Raw genomic sequence first — 11805 nt, 5'->3', positions numbered from 1 at the left:
CCTGATCAAAGCCTTGCTGCCCTCCCCACTGCACTGCCTGGTCTGACTGCCCACTTATCACACTGCCTGCTTACTGTGCATGCATTGTGCTGCATGCCTGTGCTGCTGCAGAAGTATCAGTTATTGTTAAAACTCACCACTGTGACATTTACTGTATTCTGACCCCCCAGGAGACGTAAGAAGAAAAAAAAAAACTACTCCTCAGACTGAGGCAAGCTGTAAACACTAAAAAAGCTCTTACTGTATGTGTGTGCTGCACTTCATTCAGTGTGTGCGGCAGAGGGAGAAAGAGTGAAAGTGCAGTTGGTGCAGTAAATCCCAGTTTCAGTGAGGGGGGGTAGGGTGGAGCAGGATTAAAAAGGTATACTGAGTATTATAGAAATGAGCTCCCAAGATATTTCCATTCTTTATGCTCCCCCTGTGGGAGCAACTGTGCTTCCCCTTTAAATAACTGCTGGGTCAAGGTCATTCACCTTTTAATCTCAGATTCATTTCTATGGAAATGATGACAGCATTGACACAGGATGATCATCAGACTTCAGCACTGAAAACCTTTACACTGTTTTCAGAATGCTAATGTGTCCAAACGAAAAATAAAAAGAAAGATATTAAAACAATGGCGATTTATGAGATAAAAGAGATTTCTGCTGGCCACATGGAGCGAGGGTGTTTCTACAGTGTGCTGACAGCTGACACGTGCACATGTGCCCCCGGTGTCATTGTGTTTGTGTTGCTCTCTGCGTGCGTTGGAGCACATGTAAAAGCATGTTTGAGTGGAAGCCAGGGTTGGGTGGTGCGCACATGTATAACAAGATGACTGATCAGACTCTCCCCCCGTGTGCGAGGCGAACGCCGCCTTACATCACTCAGTTTAATTGAATTCCCGGGGGGGTGAGGGGGCTCTCTCTTCTGCAGGGGCCAGAGGGAGCTGCGGCATCCATAAACCAAGATTAAGAGAGGCGAGAGAAGCAAGCGTTATCATAGGCCAAAATATGAAATTGACAACCTGCCAAGGTATTAATGCCAACAGTTATTAGGGGGAGAGTCAAGCTGACTGTTAATTAGATTTAAACAGTGCCAGTTAGGCAGACAGGGCATGTTAGACACAACCTAGACACAACCTAGACAGCTTGATGTGACACAAACTGATCTCAGTAATTTATTCAGTTATCATGTCTTGATTTGTTATGAAATCCAAAAAACTGACACAAATGTTCCTAATCAGTTCTAATCATCACAGTGTACAGTAGTGTACCAAAGCCAAATTGTGCATTAAGGACCCAAGAGGAGCTGATGGTGCCAAGTCCCTCCCCGAAACGAAATTCAACACAGAGGAGGAGCAGCACTGGAATGCATCTCTTGTTAACTTGGGTGATGAGTTGTACCTCTAAAGTCAAGCTACAGATAAATGGAATTTGCTTCCCAGCTCGTAAATACATAAAATTAAATGTTAATGTTTCCTTTTGCACTTAAGGAGATGTAAAAAACAAAACTTCATTAATTTTATCAAAAAAATTAAGACGGTATTTTTGACTCATTATTATTCTATTATGGTATTTCTAGTCTTATTTCAAGAAAAGTTCTGTGGTATAAAACTAATAACCCTCCTATTCATCCTGACACTGTAGACTTTAAAGGAATAAGAACTGCTACAGTTGCTTACTATCTCACATTACTTTAATAGTTTGTGATAACAGTTTGATTCTCATCACAGTTGCATCACTTAATGGGGACAATCTTTTTGCTTCCCATGCTACTTCTGTCAGAAACATGTTAATTCGTTTCAGAACTACTGAAATAGTTCACAAGCAAGGTCATTATCTCATCAGTCAAAGGGCACAAGTTGACAGGCTTCCATTCGAAGTACATGAAGGCATAGATGACACACATTTCACAGTAAGAAATTTATAAAACCTCTGTCTTCAGGTAGTGCTGCGTCCTGTGCTTCACCTGCGGGCTGTTTGGGACACTTGGTGGCCGTTGGTCGTAGTCTCCCATGCACACAGCCACAAAGAACAGGGTCCCTCCGATGACCAGAGCAAAACCTCCAAACCATCCAGAGAACATTGCCTCCCCATACTCCCAGCGTGGCATCACATCAGGAAAACCCTCATCCCAGAATTCCACCACAGTGGTGTAGGCCACGATAGAGACAGGAGCCAGAGTGGTGAGGCCCGACACCCAGGACAGCACCCCGCTGAGGATGAGAAGCCCTCTCTTCAGGGCAGGCTGGCCCAGGCACATCTCGACCCCTTCCAGACCTGGGAAAGCAGCCAACACTGCTAAACCTCCAGTACCTATAGACACCGACATGAGCACCCTGGAGATCTGCAGGTCCATCGGGAGTCCGAGGACGGACTCGTAGGCCTTACACTGAATTCCCACCTCCTCTGTGTAGAGGCAGGTGTGCCACAGCCCAGAGAACCAGTTCTCCACCTCATTCAGGTCAGAGTTCATTGTCTTCCACAGGGGAAGGAAGGTGGTGATCAGAGATGTAACCAAACCACCAAACGTCACAAAGAGTGCAGTCCTTTGCATTATTTTGGTCGTTAGAAAAACCATCTTCTGCCTCCGCAAATACACACTCTGTGCTGCGATTCAGCTTGTTCAGGTCTATGTGAAAGGCTGGAAGATCCAAAGTGGCACTGTAGCCCGTCCCACCTGCTGAGGGAGCAGGACCAACCTGGACAACCCACTTATTCAGCTTTCTTAATAAAATGCACCAGATAAGTGGGAGATAATGCTGGACTGTGGCATGACAACAGACGCACTGTTTCAGTGTTCAGTATCATCACAGTGAACAATGAACTCTGTTTTAACATGAAACTGGATATGTCCAATGGGATTCTGGGCTGTGTACGTGGACACGAAACTGGGCTTAAATGAATGAAACATGAGCAGGCTGAGCATGAGGAGGTACACACAAAAAGAAGAATTGAATGCTATCCCAACGCTATATGTAGCTGTGAAATTCAGTCTGTCTTTCAAAGTTGCAATTATTTCAGACGAATGTCACTGATTTACTCTCTAAGGAAATTAAAGGCGGAGCTTTTGATTTGCCAAGTGTCTCAGGTATCTGGACTATGAATAGCACTTTGTGCTCACTGCAACGGTACTTACAACAGAGTTCAAAATAGTCCAACACTTTGTGAATTCCACCGTGGAGCTCTATAGATCTTGCTCTGGCAGCTAACAGAAAATCCAATCTAATGACTCAACATTTGGGCCAAGGCTGTTTCCTTAATCCAATGAACAAAATTCACTTCACAACTTCAAAATAAAATGGTCAAATAAGCCTTAAAAGGAAGTATTAACCTGTTACATTTTAAACGAACTCCCTTTAGTAAATTTGCAAATGCAGTAACCTTGGACAAGATGAAAGAATTCAGCCTCTCTAACCACGGAGCACTGTCTGACCTTATCATCCATAGATCTATGGAAACTGAAACCCCTGAAGGACGTGGCTAATTTGATGAAAGGTCAAGGATTAACCTTCAGCTTTTTCACAGTGTATAGGTCACAATAGATTTAGTTTGTGCCAAGGGTCTGTATAAGCCGGTATTCCATATAAAAAGAATTTGTGAATACTTCACTGTAATTATAAAGATTTTCAGAGGAAACACTCTCAGTCCTTATTTATAACTTAAAGTCAGTTACAACCTTGAGTTCAGATGAAATTGCCGATCAGCCAGTGAGTGGCTGGCCACAGTGCTGTAGTTTATCCTAAGCAGACACAATGGAGAAATAAAGCTGTATCAAACCACTGGCAGCCTAAAAGCATGTTTACACTGTGTATTGATAACGACACAGAAAAACTGTAATTACATAATAACTTGGTGTACTCAAAACAGCTAGAGAGGCACATTGGGAGCTCTAAGAAAATGAGAGACTTTCGTGTGGTTATCAAGTTGAGTTCAGCCTCCACTGGTTCTGCGTTTCACAAGAGGCACTTGAGTTGAGTGTGCGTAGTGGAGGGTGGCACAGAGTCTCAGTATAACATGCCTTATTTTGTAAGAGAAGATTTATTAAGGCTTTAAATACATGAAACTCATGTGGGTAAATATTTACCAATGACATACTGGTGTCACTAAACACACACTGCTATACTGTATGGATAAAGAGAGCTTGTCTGTTAGTAAGAGGTGATTAGTATTACAAAGGTGTATGCCAATGACAAAGCAAACAGCTTTAAGACAGACGTACATTCTTATATTCATAATGGTTTTGATTCCTCACAAACAGGCATGTTAACTGTGTGAGAGCTGAGAATAATACAAGTGATGAATACAGATTTTGATAAATAATCCATTTCATATACTGTGTACTGTGTTTAAGTTTTGATTAAGTTGCATTTAGATGGCTGACAATGCATCTGAGCAGATAGCAAGGGCAACACTTGAGCATTCCTATAATGTCACAAGTATGAATTGTTACAGTGCACTGCATATCTATTAAAAGCAGCAGTAATACTGAGCAGAAAAAACCTGAAAAAGTTTTGTTCTGCGTTTACAAAATAAATAAATTAAAAACTAAACATAAAGGGGAATTTTTAGATAATTTGACAGTTTCTTCAACGATTTCACTTCTTGCTGAGATGCAGATTGAGAAAAAAGAACAACTTGACACTGCATGGATTAAAGGAATCTACTGTATGAGGGTCGAGACATGCGAGGTCCAACATAAAGAAAAGTATTGTGTGTTGGGGGAGGAGGGAATGACTAGAAGTAGGTGGAGTAGAGATGTATGGCTTCTGTGAGAGGAGAAAAGAGCCCGGCTCTTGGCGTCATCCTAAAATGTCGGAGCCCATCTCAGCACACTGTTTGTCTGATATGTGTGTGGCTAGGGACTCAATGATGTCCAACAGCAGCAGCTGGCTGAGAGACCGCAGGTTGGGGAGCTTGGATACCTTTGGGAGGGGAGGAGAGCAAACAAATGAAAAAAATGAGCAATAAATTAAGAAAAGACAATGGTGAGTCAAACAGAGGAATAAGCAGCATTTGATTGCTCATGCACAAAAAAAGGAACATAAACAGAAAGAAGCTTAACAGAAACATTAACAACCGAGCCGACAATCCACTGAAGTAGGGTGAGAATTGAGTGCTTCGCTGTTTCTTTGAATAACAAACAATAATCAGAGTGGTACTATGACCCTCATTGGTATGTGATGAGGTGCTTGTACAGCCGGCCCTGGGCTGTAAACAGTCTCCTCTCTATGTAGAAGATGGAGGGTGATCCACTAGGAGGCCAAAAGTGTCTGCCTCCCGCTAAGAAGATGGGGCTACAGGGTTATCTCAGCTGCAGCGAGTGGGCAGCAAACCCCAAGGGCTCCGGATACGAGCCCACCCACCTTTATGAACTGGTGGACAATAATGTGCAGGCAGTGCTTCTTCATGTCCAGAGCCTGGGTCTTATCTGCTGCCTCCAGAATCTGAAGAAGGGGGAAAATATTGAGGGAGAAGTGAGTGAGGGAATGATTCATCCTGCATTTTAAAAAAACATTCCAGTAAGGGACAGCATTGTCAAAATAGGACACTGCTCCCCTCCCCGGGTGAAAACACAAATACCTGCAAGACATTCTCCACAGTGACGTTCATCTCCAGATTCTGCTTGCAGTAAGCCTGCAGCCTGTTATTGGAAAACCCGTAGTAATACGGGGCAGCAAAGAGATAGCTGTTTATCAAGAGTCAAGGAAATAGGAAAAAACTTTTCTCTCTAAGCAACACTCTGATAAAAACAACAGCTATGGTTTGTTCCCCGTGTTGTATCTTGCACATGCAGCAGCCACAGTGGCTCAAAGTTGAGGTCGAAGCAGCAGTGCTTTAGGACGCAGTTCAGTAGTCACCACTAGATGCTTTTAGACTTTTAGGAATCAACCTGTCGTGAGCCTGACCTCAACCACCTCTCATCTTAACTTGAACATAAATCTATACCTTAACACATCTGTGTCAACATATTTATCGCTCCAATAAAAATCAGAACAGGAGAAAAGATATCATGGCTGTGAGACATGCATGTTTTATGTGTGTGTGTTCCTTGACTGACAGGTCAGTTTAAAATAATCACACAAGACTTTCTCATCACATCCCACCACAGCTCCACTCTATTACTGAAATTTCTATTTTCTGGGTCAAGGAACAAAGGCAGTGTCTCATTTTATGAGCTGCCTTCATCAAAGGATTCTCATAATTTCTTTTCATTAAATTTGCAAAAACATTTCTAAGATATTTTCAATTTATCTGGGAAAGACTTCTAATCTCGAGAATAAACTAAAGCCATCTGAATATGAGAAGGATACAGGGAATCCTCTGGAGGCATGTTGACATCGCCATAGTAGATGTAACGCAGCATAGACTCAAAGGCCTGTTTACTCGGAACCATCTCACCAATAGAGATGTTAACTTGGCCGTCCTCCGGCATGAAGGAGCGGAACATCGCCTCGAAGTAACTGAGGAATAAAAGTGCAATCATCACTTCATTGAAATGGACCACAGCATCTACAAGTATACTGACTGATGATGTAGCCACCTCCCTTGATTTTTTGCATATCTTTATTTTTAATATTTTTAATTCAAAATGCATTTGTTGGTGATCTCTGGTTCTAATTCTAGGCCAAGTAAAAATTAGTTTAACTAAACTGTCATAAATAATGAAAACATTACAAACCCTTTTTGCCACTCAGGGTCAAATCTGACTGAACACAGCTTCTAAGCATAATTTGTTGTCAGGTCATAAAGCCTGTGGTGTCGCTACCTGGATCGGGCAGCCAGTATGGCTTTATGTGCAGGTCGTGGATGTCCGTCTAACAGCAGAATAATGTCGCAGAACTCCAGGCCGCCTCCCTCAAGGTAAGCCTTCATGTCCTGCACCAGGGAGGTCCCAATGTCCACAGGCTGGTCTGAGTACACCCTGGGAGGCGGCTGCTGTTTTCGCCGCACTATCTCCACTATCAGTGGGGTGGACAGCTGTTCAAACTCCTTCGTCATGATCACCTGGTTGAAGTGCGACTCCTTCACCACGAAATTAAGGCAATGTTCCTGGAGAAGAAAATAATTTGTCTGCATGAATGAATGATTATTTGTCTCAGCATCAGTTTTTTTTCAAGTAATGAAATACAAAGCTGCAGAACTTGTTACTGACCTCTTTTGGCTGAAAATATAAATGTAATGTACTGAACACACCCTTAACTTCAACCACTGGAGGGCAGTAAAGTTATCTGGACGCACCTTGAGCTGGTCCAGTTGCAGTTTGTTGGCATTTTCGCAGACACTGAGAACGTTCTGCAGGTCGACAGATGCCTCGATGTACTGCACACACAGCTGCTCCAGGCGGGAAAGCTTAAAACTAAGAGCAAGTTTGTAAACATCCATGATCAGGATAACATCCTGGACATGACCTATGCAGACAGGTGGAGATAAGAAAGAAATAATTAATGTTTTTAACTTCTTGTCTCTTTGCGTTACTGCAGACATCGTGCAATCATGACAAGCAGGAGGAGAGAACTCACCCCTGCGCGGATACTGGATCTTGTCCGTATAGAGGAACTGCATTAAGACTTCAAAGGGCTGGGCCTCTGCTTCCCTGATGCATACCTCTAGCATCGGCTGCGTGCCTGATGGCCTGTTGCCTGCTGGGATATCCCTCGGGCCTCCAGCTGCCCCTTCATCGCTCTCCTCACTGCATTCCTGTTTAGTCCTCTGCACACAGAGACAGAAAATTATGCGACTCTTTCTGCTTGACATTCCAGTTCCACTGATCTCTCACTGTTACAATTGTTGATATGAAAATGTATAGTTCTTTTGCATCCCACCTATAAGTATGATGACCTTTTTTATTTTAGGTAAAATCATGTTTGTTTGTTTTTTGATTTAGCTAAAATGCTGTTCTACACTGTGAGGCTGTGATTGTTATGAAGTTGTTTGATAAACTTAATTGGATAGAAAGCACATCTGCAATTTTATATTCTCTTTGTGGCTTCAGTTTGTGGGTAAACTCAATGTTGTGTGAGCTAATTTTCTAAAACTGTGGTTATAAAACTGATACTGGAAATAATCCTTTGACTGGTTTTCTGGTCTGTGTGATAGTGAAAAAAACTACAAATGACTCCACCAGATTTTTCTTATCAAATGTTCTGTGTGTATAAATATATTCTGGCAACATCGACACTCTTCCTGTGTCTCAGAGGGAATGAGGTGTACTTGCTGTGTGGCTCTGACCTGTCGCTGCCGATCCCGAGCCTGCAGGATTTTCTTCCGCAGCCACTGACATCTTGCAGTCACTATGGCAATGTGCCCCAAGACTCTCTCCTCCCTCTGTTCGGTGGAAAAAAAAAAAAAACATTAGTGGGGTAATGTCAAAGTCTTGTAATTTCAATAATTTCTCTAAGATAGAAAACCTACTTCTCCCAGAATAAACTCCACATCACAGAACTGACGGTTCTCCCATAATTTGCCATAGTCCTCGTGGAGAGTACACTTTGGATAGCATGAGAACTGCAAGAAGAAAATAACTGTTTTAAGGAGAAAATGGTAACTAACTATACTATATTACTAAACATATATCAAGGCCACAATCCTTTTATTAGCAGGAGAGGCTTTTGACCACAATGCTGAAATGATACCATAATATGTGGAGTAAAAGTTTTTACATTTCAGCAATAAAAAGTTACGACTCTGACCTGGAATCTGTACATCTCCCCACTGCGCACGTTGTTGTCCACTGTCCCTCCAAAGATGTACATGGCATCTTGAATCACAGCAGCAGCATGGAAGAGTCTCCCACTGGGCATCTGAGGAGGCAAAGAGAGCAAATTCTGCATTTTATCAGGATGTCTAGGGAGATCTGTCAAAAGCATCAGCTCAGAATTTATAGTTAAGACTCATTAAATAATATATGTACATGAATATCAAGGATGGCACCAGAGGAATATCCATACTGTTGTGATCAGCACTAATTCTGCTGCCAAGTACTTATGATTCTGCCAGAAGCGCTCATAAAATCACCTGGTTTTCTAGAAATGTTTTAATGATAAAACACCGAATATCTCCAATAATGTTGTATGAGGAAGGGTTAAGCTCGAAAATGAAAAGACACATTTTAAAAAGAGTTTTTACACACATATTTTGTCTGTGTAAACAGCTGTAGTTACATAAAACAGGGTACAGTACAGAAGAGGTGTTAAGTACAAGAGCACAACATGTCCTTGATTTATAATACGGCCTGCTGACAAAACACATCTATGAAATGATTAAACCACTCTCATTATCTACTGACACAGTTCTTTAAAGAATCTGTTAAATTTAGTATATTTTTTTTTGGTTTGTACCTCACTGTCCATGCTGGGTTGGATCACCTCCCAGGTCTGAGAGTCCACATCATAGCAGTGCAGCTCGTTGGGCAGAGTGTTGTCAGCAGCACCGCCAAATACATACAGGTGACGGTCAAAGGCAACCATAGTGTGGCCATAACGTCTCTGAGGAGGCGGAGGGGAGCCTCGCAGTAAATGTTCGGTCGGGATACGTGTCCACCTGAGAAGATGGAGTAATCACAATGATTAGTGCAATGTAACACTGTCAAGTAGAGGGGTAAGTGTAAGAAGTATGAGGGAAAGGCTTTGCTCACATGTGGCCTTTGAACTCAAACTGGAAGAGGTTATTGGTGATCTTGGCTCCACTCTGACCAGAGAACACAAACATCTTATCCCTGCATATGGCTACAGGGAAGTTGCAGCAAGATGGAGGAATCTCACCACTCTGGTCAATCTGATGAACACAAAGGCAGAGACAGGGAGGTTAACACACACTCGGCATTTTACTCTTCTCATTAAATATGAAAATTTTATATACTGGCCTCTTCCCAACAAGCATGTTCTCGATCCTGCAGACTGATGGTCCACATATCATTCAGCCTACACAATAGGAAAATATCAGTATTATTTGAAAAAAAAAAAAAAAACCCACACACACACACACACACACACACACACACACACACACACACACAAAACAAGTGGCTGTCTTTGAAGATAAAAACTAAACTAAATCAAACATACCTGGCATTCCCATCATAACCAGCAAATATCCACAGTTTGTCACTGTAGACTGTGGCTCCATGTGCAGATCGAGCTACTGGCAAGCTAAAACAGAGACAGAGGATTTCTAAATATTTCCACAGACTTTATCCTACAAACAGTCAAATATAGTTGTATGTAGTTCCAATATTTGTTCTTGAAAAAGAAACATTTAAAATAGCCAGCCCTAATCTGGATTTGAAACAGTGGACTGAAGCACAATTTAAACATCTTTTGAAAATACATACCTCCCCTCCACTTTCCATTCGGTCCACTGTCCGGTGGCAAACTTGTACTCAAAAAGGTCATTTTTGTTTTTCAGGTTTGAGTTTGAGTAAATGTCTCCAGTGTAGCCCCCTGGAATGTGATAAAAGTCAACATCACAGCATCAATATCACATGAGTTTGAAAAGCGCAGAATGAATGGCAACTAATTTTGAAGATGCTTAAAAATTCACCAAAAACAAACATGCTGCTGCCATAGACCACAGCTGAATGGTGATATCTGGGAGCAGGCGGAGTTCCTGTGGTGAATGCTCTGTAAAATATATTATAAACGGGAATTAGATCATATTTAACAGCCCACATGTGTATATCTTATGGTTATTGGATCACAAGGCTGCAGTCTCACCGACACCATGAGCAATCCTTCACATCAAAGCGGAGCAAGTCATTCAGCATGTTCTTCCTGTTGGGTGACACAAAATTTTACAGTATGTAGTGGACAGTAAGTTAAAGGGAGAAATGCGTGTCACTGTCCAGTAGCACTCACCCATTGTCTCCCCCAAACACGTATATGGCATCCCTGTATGCCACCACAGTGTGCTTGCTGCGCCTGAATGAGGAAACATTAAGTTCAGAGTGAGTGTCATGATAACATAATTTAGTAATATATAGTGAATTTAAGACAGTAAATATCCAGGTTTAGTGCGGCTGCTTCTACTCATGTGTCAACATGTTACCTTGCACCGACAAACTCATCACACGGAGGGAGTCTTCTCCACCGATGTACAGTCTCAAATGGGCCGAAATTGAGCGTCAAATATTCCACGCTGTCGGAGCAACTGTGGTCGAAATCAACACTAGGGGCAACTTTGGTTGATTTGCAGGACATTGTTGCTAACTCATCGGGCTGAATCACTTCTCAGGGTCACTCATCTGCAGGGGCATCCACAGTCAACGCCATCGTCAAAGTCGGTCCTCCAGCGTGAGAGCTAATGTTTCTGCCACCTTTAATCTATGTATGACATTGGTGTTACCTGTTTAACTTAAATTAAAGTTATTTTTACGTTAGAGGACTGTAGTCTTCCGGCTAACAGTTAGCTACAAGCGATGCTAAAAACTAACATGGCTAGCCCTAGCTAACTAGCTAGCTAGCTGTTTGCTACTGCTAAGATTCAAAACAAGCAACAACTACACCGAATAAAATAGCTCCTTACTTTACACAAATATCTGCTTAACCACGTTAATATCCAACTGAACGAGTTGACAGCAGGACATTAACTTCAAAAGCTAGACTAGCAAAACAAACGACAGTGCTGTCATTAAAGAGCAGCTGCCCAACCACGCCCCCGTTAGCCTGGTGAGACTCACTTCCTCTAATGTAAAAAAAAAAAAAAAAAAAAAAAAAATCCTAAATGCATTTAATCCTCAGCACCACAGGCTGTACATTCACCACATACTTTATGTGTTTATGAGTTTTAAAAGTTATAAATGTGTATAGTACTTCCATTGTCCAAT

General features: G+C 42.1%; 2 protein-coding genes across 2 annotated transcripts; both read right to left on the bottom strand.

Moving 5' to 3' along the window:
- Positions 1 to 1681: 1681 nt before the first annotated feature.
- cldn26 (claudin 26) lies at positions 1682 to 3880 on the bottom strand. The gene has a single exon (XM_018669620.2). It carries the CDS (start codon positions 2560 to 2562, stop codon positions 1906 to 1908), a length of 657 nt encoding a protein of 218 aa, XP_018525136.1. The 5' UTR covers positions 2563 to 3880; the 3' UTR covers positions 1682 to 1905.
- A 123-nt stretch (positions 3881 to 4003) lies between these two features.
- lztr1 (leucine-zipper-like transcription regulator 1) lies at positions 4004 to 11653 on the bottom strand. The gene is made up of 19 exons (XM_018669618.1): positions 11028 to 11653; positions 10838 to 10900; positions 10697 to 10753; positions 10524 to 10603; positions 10315 to 10423; positions 10049 to 10132; positions 9847 to 9904; positions 9619 to 9758; positions 9323 to 9524; positions 8675 to 8785; positions 8397 to 8489; positions 8214 to 8309; positions 7505 to 7694; positions 7224 to 7393; positions 6751 to 7034; positions 6296 to 6445; positions 5565 to 5670; positions 5348 to 5428; positions 4004 to 4906 (listed from the first exon to the last, which is right to left on the bottom strand). The coding sequence occupies exons 1-19, from the start codon at positions 11177 to 11179 to the stop codon at positions 4784 to 4786; spliced, it is 2349 nt and encodes a 782-aa protein (XP_018525134.1). The 5' UTR covers positions 11180 to 11653; the 3' UTR covers positions 4004 to 4783.
- Positions 11654 to 11805: the final 152 nt, after the last annotated feature.

This window comes from Lates calcarifer, linkage group LG13, assembly GCF_001640805.2.
Source record: "Lates calcarifer isolate ASB-BC8 linkage group LG13, TLL_Latcal_v3, whole genome shotgun sequence".
Taxonomy (NCBI): Eukaryota; Metazoa; Chordata; class Actinopteri; family Centropomidae; genus Lates; species Lates calcarifer.
Note: the sequence above shows the minus strand (reverse complement) of the source record. Positions and strands in the feature narration are given on the sequence as shown.

Excerpts from the sequence above, each read along its gene's own strand:
- cldn26 (XM_018669620.2), bottom strand. The coding sequence starts at position 2,562 with ATGGTTTTTCTAACGACCAAAATAATGCAAAGGACTGCACTCTTTGTG.
- lztr1 (XM_018669618.1), bottom strand. The coding sequence starts at position 11,179 with ATGTCCTGCAAATCAACCAAAGTTGCCCCTAGTGTTGATTTCGACCAC. Across the intron at positions 10,604-10,696 it reads AAGGATTGCTCATGGTGTCG|AGCATTCACCACAGGAACTC; the intron begins GTGAGACTGCAG and ends TATATTTTACAG. Across the intron at positions 8,310-8,396 it reads TGGAGTTTATTCTGGGAGAA|AGGGAGGAGAGAGTCTTGGG; the intron begins GTAGGTTTTCTA and ends TCCACCGAACAG.